A 16,735-nucleotide genomic window follows, 5' to 3' on the forward strand; every position below is an offset into this window, starting at 1 on the left:
GTCAGGTGAAAATTATTAATTTTATTATCCATTAGCACAATTGTTTGCATTCCCAATTCTGACAGACGTCATGATTGGACCTGTTGTTACGTTGGGGATTTATATACAGAACCAGTCAAAGATTTGGACACACCTACTCATTCAAGGGTTTTTATTTTTTACTATTTTCTACATTGTATAATAATAGTTTAGACATCAAAACTATGAAATAACACATATGGAATCATGTAGTAACCAAAAAAGTGTTAAACAAATTAAAATATATTTCATATTTTAGATTCTTCAACATAATAGATTCTTCAACATAATAGATTGTCCTAACATAATAGTTTGTGGTGCTTTCGCTGTTAAAGCACTTGTATTTCTATCAACATTTATAATGAGCATTTCTGTAAATTGATGTGGCTCTCTGCAATATCACCAGATGTTTTTGGAACTACTGAACATAACGCGCCAATGTATACTGAGATTTTTTTTGATAAATATGAACTTTATCGAACAAAACATAAATGTATTGTCTAACATGAAGTCCTATGAGTGTCATCTGATGAAGATCATCAAAGGTTAGTGATTAATTCTCTCTCTATTTCAGAGTTTTGTGACTCCACTCTTTGCTTGGAAAAATGGCTGTGTTTTTCTGTGACTTGGCTCTGACCTAACATAATAGTTTACATTTTACATTTAAGTCATTTAGCAGACGCTCTTGTGGTGCTTTCGCTGTTAAGCCTATTTGAAATCGGACACTGGTGGGATTAACAACACAATTACCTTTAAAATGGTATAAGATACTTGTATGTTTGAGGAATTTTAATTATGAGATTTCTGTTGTTTTGAATTTGGCGCCAAGCACTTTCACTGGCTGTTGTCATATCGACCCCGTTAACGGGATCTCAGCCCTAAGAAGTTTTAAACAAACAACAAATATATTTGAGATTTAAGATTCTTCAAAGTAGCCACCCTTTGCCTTGATGACAGCTTTGCACACTCTTGGCATTCTCTCAACCAGCTTCACCTGGAATACTTTTCCAACAGTCTTGAAGGAGTTCCCACATATGCTGAGCACTTGTTGGCGGCTTTTCCATCACTCTGCGGCCCAACTCATCCCAAACCATCTCAATTGGGTTGAGGTCAGGTGATTGTGGAGGCCAGGTCATCTGATGTAGCACTCCATCACTCTCCTTCTTTTTCAAATATCCCTTACACAGCCCGGAGGTGTGTTTTGGGTCATTGTCCTGTTGATAGACAAATGATAGTCCCGCTAAGCGCAAACCAGATGGGATGGTGTATCACTGCAGAATGCTGCGGTAGCCATGCTGGTTAAGTGTGCCTTGAATTCTAAATAAATCACAGACAGTGTCACCAGAAAAGCACAATCACACCACCTCCTCCATGCTTCATGGAGGGAACCACACATGAGGAGATCATCCGTTCATCTATTCTGCATCTCACAAAGACACGAACGGTTGGAACCAAACATTTCAAATTTGGACTCATCAGAACAAATGACAGATTTCCACCGGTCTAATGTCCATTGGTCATGTTTCTTGGCCCATCAATTCGACCACGAAGGCCTGATTCAATTAGTCTCCTCTGAACAGTTGATGCTGAGATATGTCTCTTACTTGAACTCTGTGAAGCATTTATTTTAGGCTGCAATCTGAGGTACAGCGAACTCTAATGTACTTATCCTCTGCAGCAGAGGAAACTCTGGGTCTTCCTTTCTTGTCGCGGTCCTCATGAGGCAGTTTCATCAGAGCACTTGATGGTTTTTGCCACTGCACATTTTCTGTACGGACTGACCTTCATATCTTAAAGTAATGATGTGCTGTCGTTTCTCTTTGCTTATTTGAGCTGATCTTTCCATAATATGGACTTGGTCATTTACCAAATAGGGCTATATTCTGTATACCATTCCTAATAAGGAAAGAAATTCCACAAATGTACTTTAATCAAGTCACACTTATTAATTTCTTAAAAATCCAGGTGACTACCTCATGAAGTTGGTTGACAGAAGGCCAAGAGTGTGCAAAGCTGTCATCAAGGCAACGGGTGGTGTCACGCCTTGGTCATTGTATTTTGTGTTTTTGTTATATGTTTGGGTAGGCCAGGGTGTGACATGGGTTTATATGTTGTTTTTCGTATTGGGGTTTGTAGTATTTGGGATCGCGGCTGATTAGGGGTGTTGTATAGGCTTGGCTGCCTGAGGCGATTCTCAATCAGAGTCAGGTGATTCTCGTTGTCTCTGATTGGGAACCATATTTAGGTAGCCTGAGCTTCACTGTGTATTTCGTGGGTGATTGTTCCTGTCTCTGTGTAGTTTCACCAGATAGGCTGTAATTACGTTCCGTTTGTTGTTTTTGTATTTAGTTATTTCATGTATCGTTTCGTTTTCTTCATTAAAGATCATGAGTAACAAACACGCTGCATTTCGGTCCGACTCTCTTCCTTCAACAGACGAACGCCGTTACAGGTGGCTACTTTTAAGAATCTGAACTATAAAATATATTTTGATATGTTTAACCCCACCCCCTAAGTTTTAGATGCACTATTGTTAAGTGACTGTCCCACTGGATGTCATAAGGTGAATGCACCAATTTGTAAGTCGCTCTGGATAAGAGCGTCTGCTAAATGACTTAAATGTAAATGTAAATGTAACGTATTTTTGGTTACAACATGATTCCATATGTGTTCTCTGGTTCTTCAGCTATTAGTAACAAAGTGGCTCTTTAAACATTGAACCACAACAACGATCAACTGACATCGGTCTTTGAGTTTTCTCCAGTTCTTATGGGACTATATAGTATCAATATTGTGTAGACTGACCTGTATAAACAACATATTGATTATCGATCTTGGACATGCACCAGAAAATATTATTCATGTGATCAATATGTAAAATGTATTGGGATTATTGCAACATGTCAAGCACATCGGGAGCACAGTATCTAGCATAGAAACAGTTTCCTTATTGTTATAGACTATCTTTAACCTACAGTGTCTAACATAGAAACAGTTTCCTTATTGTTATAGACAATCTTTAACCTACAGTATCTAACATAGAAACAGTTTCCTTATTGTTATAGACAGTCTAACCTACAGTATCTAGCATAGAAACAGTTTCCTTATTGTTATAGACACTCTTTAACCTACAGTATCTAACATAGAAACAGTTTCCTTATTGTTATATATTTTTAGCAGGTGACAGTCAGGAGCCAATCTGTAGTGAGCACTGAGACAGAACATTGCAGCTGGAGCTTATGACTCAGATGATGAGAGACCTTCCACTTCCTATTGTGTGTCAGTTGGGAGTGTTTGTGAGGACTTAGAGGGTTTGACGATGGGGGCACTTTGGCAACTTGGCCTTCCATTCAGCTGGTGAGAGGGATGTTGCATTGACATCGGAGGAGATGAAGAGGGGTCTCCTCAGCAGAAGTAGATCTCTCCATCTATAGGAGGCTCTATGTGCTGGGTTTCTACGGAGACAAACAGATAAACAGACTACAATCAAACCCCTGTAGTATTTACACTGTAGTTATACCTGCTACTGTCGTATTTACACTGTAGTTATACCTGCCACTGTCGTATTTACACTGTAGTTATACCTGCCACTGTCATATTTACACTGTAGTTATACCTGCTACTGTCGTATTTACACTGTAGTTATACCTGCTACTGTCATATTTACACTGTAGTTATACCTGCCACTGTCGTATTTACACTGTAGTTATACCTGCTACTGTCATATTTACACTGTAGTTATACCTGCTACTGTCGTATTTACACTGTAGTTATACCTGCTACTGTCGTATTTACACTGTAGTTATACCTGCTACTGTCATATTTACACTGTAGTTATACCTGCTACTGTCGTATTTACACTGTAGTTATACCTGCTACTGTCGTATTTACACTGTAGTTATACCTGCCACTGTCATATTTACACTGTAGTTATACCTGCCACTGTCGTATTTACACTGTAGTTATACCTGCTACTGTCATATTTACACTGTAGTTATACCTGCTACTGTCGTATTTACACTGTAGTTATACCTGCTACTGTCGTATTTACACTGTAGTTATACCTGCTACTGTCATATTTACACTGTAGTTATACCTGCCACTGTCGTATTTACACTGTAGTTATACCTGCTACTGTCATATTTACACTGTAGTTATACCTGCTACTGTCGTATTTACACTGTAGTTATACCTGCTACTGTCGTATTTACACTGTAGTTATACCTGCTACTGTCGTATTTACACTGTAGTTATACCTGCTACTGTCGTATTTACACTGTAGTTATACCTGCCACTGTAGTATTTACACTGTAGTTATACCTGCTACTGTCGTATTTACACTGTAGTTATACCTGCCACTGTCGTATTTACACTGTATTTATACCTGCCACTGTAGTATTTACACTGTAGTTATACCTGCTACTGTCGTATTTACACTGTAGTTATACCTGCCACTGTAGTATTTACACTGTAGTTATACCTGCTACTGTCGTATTTACACTGTAGTTATACCTGCCACTGTCGTATTTACACTGTAGTTATACCTGCCACTGTCGTATTTACACTGTAGTTATACCTGCTACTGTCGTATTTACACTGTAGTTATACCTGCCACTGTCGTATTTACACTGTAGTTATACCTGCTACTGTCGTATTTACACTGTAGTTATACCTGCCACTGTCGTATTTACACTGTAGTTATACCTGCCACTGTCGTATTTACACTGTAGTTATACCTGCCACTGTCATATTTACACTGTAGTTATACCTGCTACTGTCGTATTTACACTGTAGTTATACCTGCCACTGTCGTATTTACACTGTAGTTATACCTGCCACTGTCGTATTTACACTGTAGTTATACCTGCCACTGTCATATTTACACTGTAGTTATACCTGCTACTGTAGTATTTACACTGTAGTTATACCTGCTACTGTCGTATTTACACTGTAGTTATACCTGCTACTGTCGTATTTACACTGTAGTTATACCTGCCACTGTCGTATTTACACTGTAGTTATACCTGCCACTGTCGTATTTACACTGTAGTTATACCTGCCACTGTCATATTTACACTGTAGTTATACCTGCCACTGTCATATTTACACTGTAGTTATACCTGCCACTGTCGTATTTACACTGTAGTTATACCTGCCACTGTCATATTTACACTGTAGTTATACCTGCTACTGTCGTATTTACACTGTAGTTATACCTGCCACTGTCGTATTTACACTGTAGTTATACCTGCCACTGTCGTATTTACACTGTAGTTATACCTGCTACTGTCGTATTTACACTGTAGTTATACCTGCCACTGTCGTATTTACACTGTAGTTATACCTGCTACTGTCGTATTTACACTGTAGTTATACCTGCCACTGTCGTATTTACACTGTAGTTATACCTGCCACTGTCGTATTTACACTGTAGTTATACCTGCTACTGTCGTATTTACACTGTAGTTATACCTGCTACTGTCGTATTTACACTGTAGTTATACCTGCCACTGTCGTATTTACACTGTAGTTATACCTGCCACTGTCGTATTTACACTGTAGTTATACCTGCCACTGTCATATTTACACTGTAGTTATACCTGCTACTGTAGTATTTACACTGTAGTTATACCTGCTACTGTCGTATTTACACTGTAGTTATACCTGCCACTGTCGTATTTACACTGTAGTTATACCTGCCACTGTCGTATTTACACTGTAGTGATACCTGCCACTGTCGTATTTACACTGTAGTTATACCTGCCACTGTCATATTTACACTGTAGTTATACCTGCCACTGTCGTATTTACACTGTAGTTATACCTGCCACTGTAGTTATACCTGCCACTGTCGTATTTACACTGTAGTTATACCTGCCACTGGCGTATTTACACTGTAGTTATACCTGCCACTGTAGTTATATCTGCCACTGTCGTATTTACACTGTAGTTATACCTGCCACTGTAGTGATACCTGCCACTGTCGTATTTACACTGTAGTTATACCTGGCACTGTCGTATTTACACTGTAGTTATACCTGCCACTGTAGTTATATCTGCTACTGTCGTATTTACACTGTAGTTATACCTGCCACTGTAGTTATACCTGCCACTGTAGTGATACCTGCCACTGTCATATTTACACTGTAGTTATACCTGCCACTGTCGTATTTACACTGTAGTTATACCTGCCACTGTCGTATTTACACTGTAGTTATACCTGCCACTGTCGTATTTACACTGTAGTTATACCTGCCACTGTCGTATTTACACTGTAGTTATACCTGCCACTGTAGTTATACCTGCCACTGTCATATTTACACTGTAGTTATACCTGCCACTGGCGTATTTACACTGTAGTTATACCTGCCACTGTAGTTATATCTGCCACTGTCGTATTTACACTGTAGTTATACCTGCCACTGTAGTGATACCTGCCACTGTCGTATTTGCACTGTCGTATTTACACTGTAGTTATACCTGCCACTGTAGTTATATCTGCTACTGTCGTATTTACACTGTAGTTATACCTGCCACTGTAGTTATACCTGCCACTGTAGTGATACCTGCCACTGTCATATTTACATTGTAGTTATACCTGCCACTGTCGTATTTACACTGTAGTTATACCTGCCACTGTCGTATTTACACTGTAGTTATACCTGCCACTGTCGTATTTACACTGTAGTTATACCTGCCACTGTCGTATTTACACTGTAGTTATACCTGCCACTGTCGTATTTACACTGTAGTTATACCTGCCACTGTAGTTATACCTGCCACTGTAGTTATACCTACCACTGTCGTATTTACACTGTAGTTATACCTGCCACTGTCGTATTTACACTGTAGTTATATCTGCCACTGTCATATTTACACTGTAGTTATACCTGCCACTGTCGTATTTACACTGTAGTTATATCTGCCACTGTCATATTTACACTGTAGTTATACCTGCCACTGTCGTATTTACACTGTAGTTATACCTGCCACTGTCGTATTTACACTGTAGTTATACCTGCCACTGTCGTATTTACACTGTAGTTATACCTGCCACTGTCGTATTTACACTGTAGTTATACCTGCCACTGTCGTATTTACACTGTAGTTATACCTGCCACTGTAGTTATACCTGCCACTGTAGTTATACCTACCACTGTACTCATATTTACACTGTAGTTATACCTGCCACTGTAGTTATACCTGCCACTGTAGTTATACCTGCCACTGTCATATTTACCCTGTAGTTATACCTGCCACTGTCGTATTTACACTGTAGTTATACCTGCCACTGTCGTATTTACACTGCCTAGTGAGAGTCTACACATCCCTCGTACAGTCTTCACATTTTGCTGCACAACATTTTTTAAATAATAATTTGATTAAAACATTTGATTAAATTGGATCAGGTTTTCAAGTATTGTGGTGGCAGCATCATGTTATGGGTATGCTTGTCATCGGAAAGGACTGGGGAGTTTGTTAGGATCAGAAAAATATGAAGGGAGCATTCTTTTGAAACCTAACTCTGGGATAGAGTTGTTGAGTGTTCCTGATGAGTCCAGTCTCTGCCTGGTCCTAATATATACATTTTGGTCCGACTCTCCTTCACCACAAGAGAACCGTTACAGTCTCAGTCCTGCTTTAAATTTGCGTGAAAATCAGAGACGAGGTCTGAATATTTCAGTCCATCAATGACTTTCAAATAAATGTACTAAACTTGAGTAATAATGACAAAAGCAATGTTTAAATGTCACCCTAAGAGTAACACACAGATGGAGGTATCGTATTCTAATTGTTGCCGAATGTGATCACACCAAACATTAACTCTCGCTGTGAAGACATAAGCAATAAAGACAACTATGTTTTTAAATTTGTAAATTGCCTACCTCCTCATGCCTTTTGCACACATTGTATATAGACTGCCCATTTTTTCTACTGTGTTATTGACTTGTTAATTGTTTATTCCATGTGTAACTCTGTGTTGTCTGTTCACACTGCTATGCTTTATCTTGGCCAGGTCGCAGTTGCAAATGAGAACTTGTTCTCAACTAGCCTACCTGGTTAAATAAAGGTGAAATAAAAAAAATAAAAAATTAAAAAATTTGGAAAACCCTCAGATCCCAGCACATAAAGATATGGCACTGTAGTAGAATAGCCCAGATCACAGACCCAACAACTGGACTGGATTGTGGTCTCAACACTGTAGTAGAATAGCCCAGATCACAGACCCAACAACCTATAACTGGACAGGATTGTGGTCTCAACACTGTAGTAGAATAGCCCAGATCACAGACCCAACAACTGGACTGGATTGTGGTCTCAACACTGTAGTAGAATAGCCCAGATCACAGACCCAACAACCTATAACTGGACTGGATTGTGGTCTCAACACTGTAGTAGAATAGCCCAGACCACAGACCCAACAACCAATAACTGGACTGGATTGTGGTCTCAACACTGTAGTAGAATAGCCCAGATCACAGACCCAACAACTGGACTGGATTGTGGTCTCAACACTGTAGTAGAATAGCCCAGATCACAGACCCAACAACTGGACTGGATTGTGGTCTCAACACTGTAGTAGAATAGCCCAGATCACAGACCCAACAACTGGACTGGATTGTGGTCTCAACACTGTAGTAGAATAGCCCAGATCACAGACCCAACAACCTATAACTGGACTGGATTGTGGTCTCAACACTGTAGTAGAATAGCCCAGACCACAGACCCAACAACCAATAACTGGACTGGATTGTGGTCTCAACACTGTAGTAGAATAGCCCAGATCACAGACCCAACAACTGGACTGGATTGTGTTCTCAACACTGTAGTAGAATAGCCCAGATCACAGACCCAACAACTGGACTGGATTGTGGTCTCAACACTGTAGTAGAATAGCCCAGATCACAGACCCAACAACTGGACTGGATTGTGGTCTCAACACTGTAGTAGAATAGCCCAGATCACAGACCCAACAACTGGACTGGATTGTGGTCTCAACACTGTAGTAGAATAGCCCAGATCACAGACCCAACAACCTATAACTGGACTGGATTGTGGTCTCAACACTGTAGTAGAATAGCCCAGACCACAGACCCAACAACCAATAACTGGACTGGATTGTGGTCTCAACACTGTAGTAGAATAGCCCAGATCACAGACCCAATAACCAATAACTGGACAGGATTGTGGTCTCAACACTGTAGTTATACCTGGTGACTGTCCTCCCTGTCTCAACACTGTAGTGTGTACCTGGTGACTGTCCTCCCTGTCTCAACACTGTAGTGTGTACCTGGTGACTGTCCTCCCTGTCTCAACACTGTAGTGTAGTTATACCTGGTGACTGTCCTCCCTGTCTCAACACTGTAGTGTAGTTATACCTGGTGACTGTCCTCCCTGTCTCAACACTGTAGTGTAGTTATACCTGGTGACTGTCCTCCCTGTCTCAACACTGTAGTGTATACCTGGTGACTGTCCTCCCTGTCTCAACACTGTAGTGTATACCTGGTGACTGTCCTCCCTGTCTCAACACTGTAGTGTAGTTATACCTGGTGACTGTCCTCCCTGTCTCAACACTGTAGTGTAGTTACACTGGTGACTGTCCTCCCTGTCTCAACACTGTAGTGTAGTTACACTGGTGACTGTCCTCCCTGTCTCAACACTAGTGTGTACCTGGTGACTGTCCTCCCTGTCTCAACACTGTAGTGTAGTTATACCTGGTGACTGTCCTCCCTGTCTCAACACTAGTGTGTACCTGGTGACTGTCCTCCCTGTCTCAACACTGTAGTGTCGTTATACCTGGTGACTGTCCTCCCTGTCTCAACACTGTAGTGTAGTTATACCTGGTGACTGTCCTCCCTGTCTCAACACTGTAGTGTAGTTATACCTGCTGACTGTCCTCCCTGTCTCAACACTAGTGTGTACCTGGTGACTGTCCTCCCTGTCTCAACACTGTAGTGTAGTTATACCTGGTGACTGTCCTCCCTGTCTCAACACTGTAGTGTAGTTATACCTGCTGACTGTCCTCCCTGTCTCAACACTGTAGTGTAGTTATACCTGGTGACTGTTCACCCTGTTCCTTCTTCTTCTTGTCCTTCTTGTTCTTGCTCCTGTCTTTAGCCAGTTGCAGCAGTCTGTTAGGTATCTGGTTCTGACTGTCTCCACTAGGGGCCTTTAGGGCCGGGGCCTCAGAGAAAGGGCTTAGGCTCTTCCCTTTTGACGAGGTCAGGGATTCTTTCCTGGGAGAGGAGGAGAGCTCAGTCGGGTCCATTGGATCTTTGTCCAGGGAGGTAGAGGAGGGGAAGTGGGGGGAGTCGTCCGAGGTAGAAGAGGGAGTTCTCTGTATCCACCTCTGTTGAAGATGACAGGATGTGCGGTTATGAATATGATATTACATTATAATAATGTTGTCTGAGTCGGTACAGCCACCGGGTTTCTTCATGCATCATGCCGATAGAAGCAGACATCTCACTGGGAAGAGGAAGGGCGGGGGTGTACGCTTCATGATTAACGACTCATGGTGTAATCATAACAACATACAGGAACTCTATTAATTTTGTTCAACTGACCTAGAATTCCAAACAATCAAATGCCCATGCCGACCACATTATCTCACAAGAGAATTCTCTTCGATCATAGTCCCAGCCGTGATATCACCCCCAAGCAGATACCTCGACGGCGGAGGAAATTAGCTGGAAACTAAACTGAAAACCATATATCCTGAAGCTGCATTTATTGTAGCAGGAGATTTTAACAAATCAAATTTGTGAACAAGGCTACCTAAATTATATCAGCATATTGACTGTAGCACGAGAGCCATACACTGGACCACTGCTAAACTTCCACAAGGCAAACAAGGCCCTCCCCTGCCCTCCCTTCGGCAAATCTGACCACGACTCCATCTTTCTCCTACCGTCCTATAGGCAAACACTCAACCAGGATGTACCTGTGACTAGAACCATTCAATGCTGGTCTGACCAATCGGAATTCACTCTTCAAAATGTTGGGGTGACAGGTAGCCTTAGTGGTTAGAGCATTAGGCCAGTAACCGAAAGGTTGCTAGATCAAATCCCTGAGATGAAAAGGTAAACATCTGTCATTCTGCCCCTGAACAAGGCAGTTAACCCACTGTTCCTAGGCTGTGATTGAAAATAAGAATTTGTTCTTCACTGACTTGCTTAGTTAAATAAAGGTTAAATAAAGAATATATATAATAATTAAACAAGCGAAATGTCGGTATAGGGACAAAATGGAGTCGCAACTCAACGGCTCAGACACGAGAGGTATAGATACTATAGATAATATATTATAAATATGATACATATTAGAGTACAGGTGTTATATAATATATTATAAATATAATTGTTATAGAATAGACATAATATACATAGTATAGTAGAGATAATATATTATAAATATATATATTATAAATATGATAGATATTATAGTATAGATAATGTATTATAAATATGATACATATTATGGTATAGAAATAATATAGATGTTATAGTATAGATAGTATATTATAAATATGATAGATATTATAGTTTAGAAATAATATAGATATAAAGAAAGAAAAAGAGGAGTTGACATGTACAGTATGTGGTAGCTTACAACTTGCAGGCTTGTTGCAGGCTTGTTTTCAAATTGCTGTGCGTTTTGTTGCCAACCTATTTTGCTACCTGACAACTTTACGGGTTTCACTTTTTAATTACCGTTCATATATTTATTTTTTCCTCGACTTTTTCACTCCGGACGCTTTATCTGGACACGATTCGTCAGGACCTCCAACAGCCGAAGCTAAGTAGTAACATTAACATGATGCCTTCTAATTGCAGCCGCTGTGCTCGCCTTACGGCGAGGATAGCTGTACTGCAAGCCCAGCTTCAGACGCAATCGTTAGGCAAGGGTAATTTCAGTGTAGGAAAGGATGAAACAGCGTCTGTGCCACCAGTAAGTACAGATAGTAGTATAAATCCCCTGGCACAGTCCCCGCAGCCGGACAACTTTCTCACGGTTTCTGGAAGGAAATGCTGTAGGAACGCTCAACCGGTGTCGCTCATTCAGCAGACAGAAACTTTCAACCGGTTCTCCCCATTAAGCAGCGGGTCGGTGTCAGAGGCCGAGTCTTCTCTGGTCTCTACTCCTCCCGTTACGGGGTCTGAGACGCCGAAGCTTCCCACCATTAGCTCTGACAAATTGAAAACTCTAGTCATTGGCGACTCCATTACCCGCAGTATTAGACTTAAAGCGAATCATCCAGCGATCATACACTGTTTACCCGGGGCAGGGCTACCGACGTTAAGGCTAATCTGAAGATGGTGCTGGCTAAAGCTAAAACTGGCGAGTGTAGAGAGTATAGAGATATTGTTATCCACGTCGGCACCAACGATGTTAGGATGAAACAGTCAGAGATCACCAAGCGCAACATAGCTTCTGCGTGCATATCAGCTAGAAAGATGTGTCGGCATCGAGTAATTGTCTCTGGCCCCTCCCAGTTAGGGGGAGTGATGAGCTCTACAGCAGAGTCTCACAACTCAATCGCTGGTTGAAAACTGTTTTCTGCCCCTCCCAAAAGATAGAATTTGTAGATAATTGGCCCTCTTTCTGGGACTCGCCCACAAACAGGACCAAGCCTGACCTGCTGAGGAGTGACGGACTCCATCCTAGCTGGAGGGGTGCTCTCATCTTATCTGCCAACATAGACAGGGCTCTAACTCCTCTAGCTCCACAATGAAATAGGGTGCAGGCCAGGCAGCAGGCTATTAGCCAGCCTGCCAGCATAGTGGAGTCTGCCACTAGCATAGTTAGTGTAGTCAGCTCAGCTATCACCATTGAGACCGTGTCTGTGCCTCGACCTGGGTTGGGCAAAACTAAACATGGCGGTGTTCGCCTTAGCAATCTCACTAGGATAAAGACCACCTCCATTCCTGTCATTACTGAAAGAGATCATGATACCTCACATCTCAAAATAGGGCTACTTAATGTTAGATCCCTTACTTCAAAGGCAATTATAGTCAATGAACTAATCACTGATCATAATCTTGATGTGATTGGCCTGACTGAAACATGGCTTAAGCCTGATGAATTTACTGTGTTAAATGAGGCCTCACCTCCTGGCTACACTAGTGACCATATCCCCGTGCATCCCGCAAAGGCGGAGGTGTTGCTAACATTTACGATAGCAAATTTCAATTTACAAAAAAAAAATGACGTTTTCGTCTTTTGAGCTTCTAGTCATGAAATCTATGCAGCCTACTCAATCACTTTTTATAGCTACTGTTTACAGGCCTCCTGGGCCATATACAGCGTTTCTCACTGAGTTCCCTGAATTCCTATCAGACCTTGTAGTCATTGCAGATAATATTCTAATCTTTGGTGACTTTAATATTCACATGGAAAAGTCCACAGACCCACTCCAAAAGGCTTTTGGAGCCATCATCGACTCAGTGGGTTTTGTCCAACATGTCTCTGGACCCACTCACTCTCACAGTCATACGCTGGACCTAGTTTTGTCCCATGGAATAAATGTTGTGGATCTTAATGTTTTTCCTCATAATCCTGGACTATCAGACCACCATTTTATTACGTTTGCAATTGCAACAAATAATCTGCTCAGACCCCAACCAAGGAACATCAAAAGTCGTGCTATAAATTCACAGACAACACAAAGATTCCTTGATGCCCTTCCAGACTCCCTCTGCCTACCCAAGGACGCCAGAGGACAAAAATCCGTTAACCACCTAACTGAGGATCTCAATTTAACCTTGCGCAATACCCTAGATGCAGTTGCACCCCTAAAAACTAAAAAAATGTCTCATAAGAAACTAGCTCCATGGTACACAGAAAATACCCGAGCTCTGAAGCAAGCTTCCAGAAAATTGGAACGGAAATGGCGCCACACCAAACTGGAAGTCTTCCGACTAGCTTGGAAGGATGGTACCGTGCAGTACCGAAGAGCCCTTACTGCTGCTCGATCGTCCTATTTTTCTAACTTAATTGAGGAAAATAAGAACAATCCGAAATTCCTTTTGATACTGTGGCAAAGCTAACTAAAAAGCAGCATTCCCCAAGAGAGGATGACTTGCACTTTAGCAGTGATAAATTCATGAACTTCTTTGAGGAAAAGATTATGATTATTAGAAAGCAAATTACGGACTCCTCTTTAAACCTGCGTATTCCTCCAAACCTCAGTTGTCCTGAGTCTGCACAACTCTGCCAGGACCTAGGATCAAGAGAGACGCTCAAGTGTTTTAGTACTATATCTCTTGACACAATGATGAAAATAATCATGGCCTCTAAACCTTCAAGCTGTATACTGGACCCTATTCCAACTAAACTACTGAAAGAGCTGCTTCCTGTGCTTGGCCCTCCTATGTTGAACATAATAAACGGCTCTCTATCCACTGGATGTGTACCAAACTCACTAAAAGTGGCAGTAATAAAGCCTCTCTTGAAAAAGCCAAACCTTGACCCAGAAAATATAAAAAACTATCGGCCTATATCGAATCTTCCATTCCTCTCAAAGATTTTAGAGAAGGCTGTTGCGCAGCAACTCACTGCCTTCCTGAAGACAAACAATGTATACGAAATGCTTCAGTCTGGTTTTAGACCCCATCATAGCACTGAGACGGCACTTGTGAAGGTGGTAAATGACATTTTGATGGCATCGGACCGAGGCTCTGCATCTGTCCTCGTGCTCCTAGACCTTAGTGCTGCTTTTGATACCATCGATCACCACATTCTTTTGGAGAGATTGGAAACCCAAATTGGTCTACACGGACATGTTCTGGCCTGGTTTAGGTCTTATCTGTCGGAAAGATATCAGTTTGTCTCTGTGAATGGTTTGTCCTCTGACAAATCAACTGTACATTTCGGTGTTCCTCAAGGTTCTGTTTTAGGACCACTATTGTTTTCACTATATATTTTACCTCTTGGGGATGTTATTCGAAAACATAATGTAAACTTTCACTGCTATGCGGATGACACACAGCTGTACATTTCAATGAAACATGGTGAAGCACCAAAATTGCCCTCGCTAGAAGCATGTGTTTCAGACATAAGGAAGTGGATGGCTGCAAACTTTCTACTATTAAACTCGGACAAAACAGAGATGCTTGTTCTAGGTCCCAAGAAACAAAGAGATCTTCTGTTGAATCTGACAATTAATCTTAATGGTTGTACAGTCGTCTCAAATAAAACTGTGAAGGACCTCGGCGTTACTCTGGACCCTGATCTCTCTTTTGAAGAACATATCAAGACCATTTCGAGGACAGCTTTTTTCCATCTACGTAACATTGCAAAAATCAGAAACTTTCTGTCCAAAAATGATGCAGAAAAATTAATCCATGCTTTTGTCACTTCTAGGTTAGACTACTGCAATGCTCTATTTTCCGGCTACCCGGATAAAGCACTAAATAAACTTCAGTTAGTGTTAAATACGGCTGCTAGAATCCTGACTAGAACCAAAAAATTTGATCATATTACTCCAGTGCTAGCCTCTCTACACTGGCTTCCTGTCAAAGCAAGGGCTGATTTCAAGGTTTTACTGCTAACCTACAAAGCATTACATGGGCTTGCTCCTACCTACCTCTCTGATTTGGTCCTGCCGTACATACCTATACGTACGCTACGGTCACAAGACGCAGGCCTCCTAATTGTCCCTAGAATTTCTAAGCAAACAGCTGGAGGCAGGGCTTTCTCCTATAGAGCTCCATTTTTATGGAACGGTCTGCCTACCCATGTCAGAGACGCAAACTCGGTCTCAACCTTTAAGTCTTTACTGAAGACTCATCTCTTCAGTGGGTCATATGATTGAGTGTAGTCTGGCCCAGGAGTGGGAAGGTGAACGGAAAGGCTCTGGAGCAACGAACCGCCCTTGCTGTCTCTGCCTGGCCGGTTCCCCGTTTTCCACTGGGATTCTCTGCCTCTAACCCTGTTACGGGGGCTGAGTCACTGGCTTGCTGGGGCTCTCTCGTGCCGTCCCTGGGGGGGGATGCGTCACCTGGGTGGGTTGATTCACTGTTGTGGTCGGCCTGTCTGGGTTCCCCCCCCCCCTTGGGTTGTACCGTGTCGGAGATCTTTGTGGGCTATACTCGGCCTTGTCTCAGGATGGTAAGTTGGTGGTTGAAGATTTCCCTCTAGTGGTGTGGGGGCTGTGCTTTGGCAAAGTGGGTGGGGTTATATCCTTCCTGTTTGGCCCTGTCCGGGGGTGTCCTCGGATGGGGCCACAGTGTCTCCTGACCCCTCCTGTCTCAGCCTCCAGTATTTATGCTGCAGTAGTTTATGTGTCGGGGGGCTAGGGTCAGTTTGTTTATCTGGAGTACTTCTCCTGTCCTATTCGGTGTCCTGTGTAAATCTAAGTGTGCGTTCTCTAATTCTCTCCTTCTCTCTTTCTTTCTCTCTCTCGGAGGACCTGAGCCCTAGAACCATGCCCCAGGACTACCTGACATGATGACTCCTTGCTGTCCCCAGTCCACCTGGCCATGCTGCTGCTCCAGTTTCAACTGGCCTGGGCCCTAGGACCATGTCCCAGGACTACCTGACATGAGGACTCCTTGCTGTCCCCAGTCCACCTGGCCATGCTCCTGCTCCAGTTTCAACTGTTCTGCCTTACTATTATTCAACCATGCTGGTCATTTATGAACATTTGAACATCTTGGCCACGTTCTGTTATAATCTCCACCTGGCACAGCCAGAAGAGGACTGGCCACCCCAC

General features: G+C 42.1%; 1 protein-coding gene across 1 annotated transcript in view; it reads right to left on the reverse strand.

Moving 5' to 3' along the window:
- Positions 1-2,576: 2,576 nt before the first annotated feature.
- The window catches only part of LOC124020249 (A-kinase anchor protein 13-like), a 59,671-nt gene continuing 45,512 nt past the window's right edge, over positions 2,577-16,735 (reverse strand). Inside the window, 2 exon segments of the mRNA XM_046335607.1 lie at positions 2,577-3,473; positions 10,075-10,369. Of these exon segments, the coding sequence (XP_046191563.1) occupies positions 3,424-3,473; positions 10,075-10,369 (345 nt within the window). The 3' untranslated portion in view covers positions 2,577-3,423.

This window comes from Oncorhynchus gorbuscha, unplaced genomic scaffold, assembly GCF_021184085.1.
Source record: "Oncorhynchus gorbuscha isolate QuinsamMale2020 ecotype Even-year unplaced genomic scaffold, OgorEven_v1.0 Un_scaffold_785, whole genome shotgun sequence".
NCBI lineage: Eukaryota > Metazoa > Chordata > Actinopteri > Salmoniformes > Salmonidae > Oncorhynchus > Oncorhynchus gorbuscha.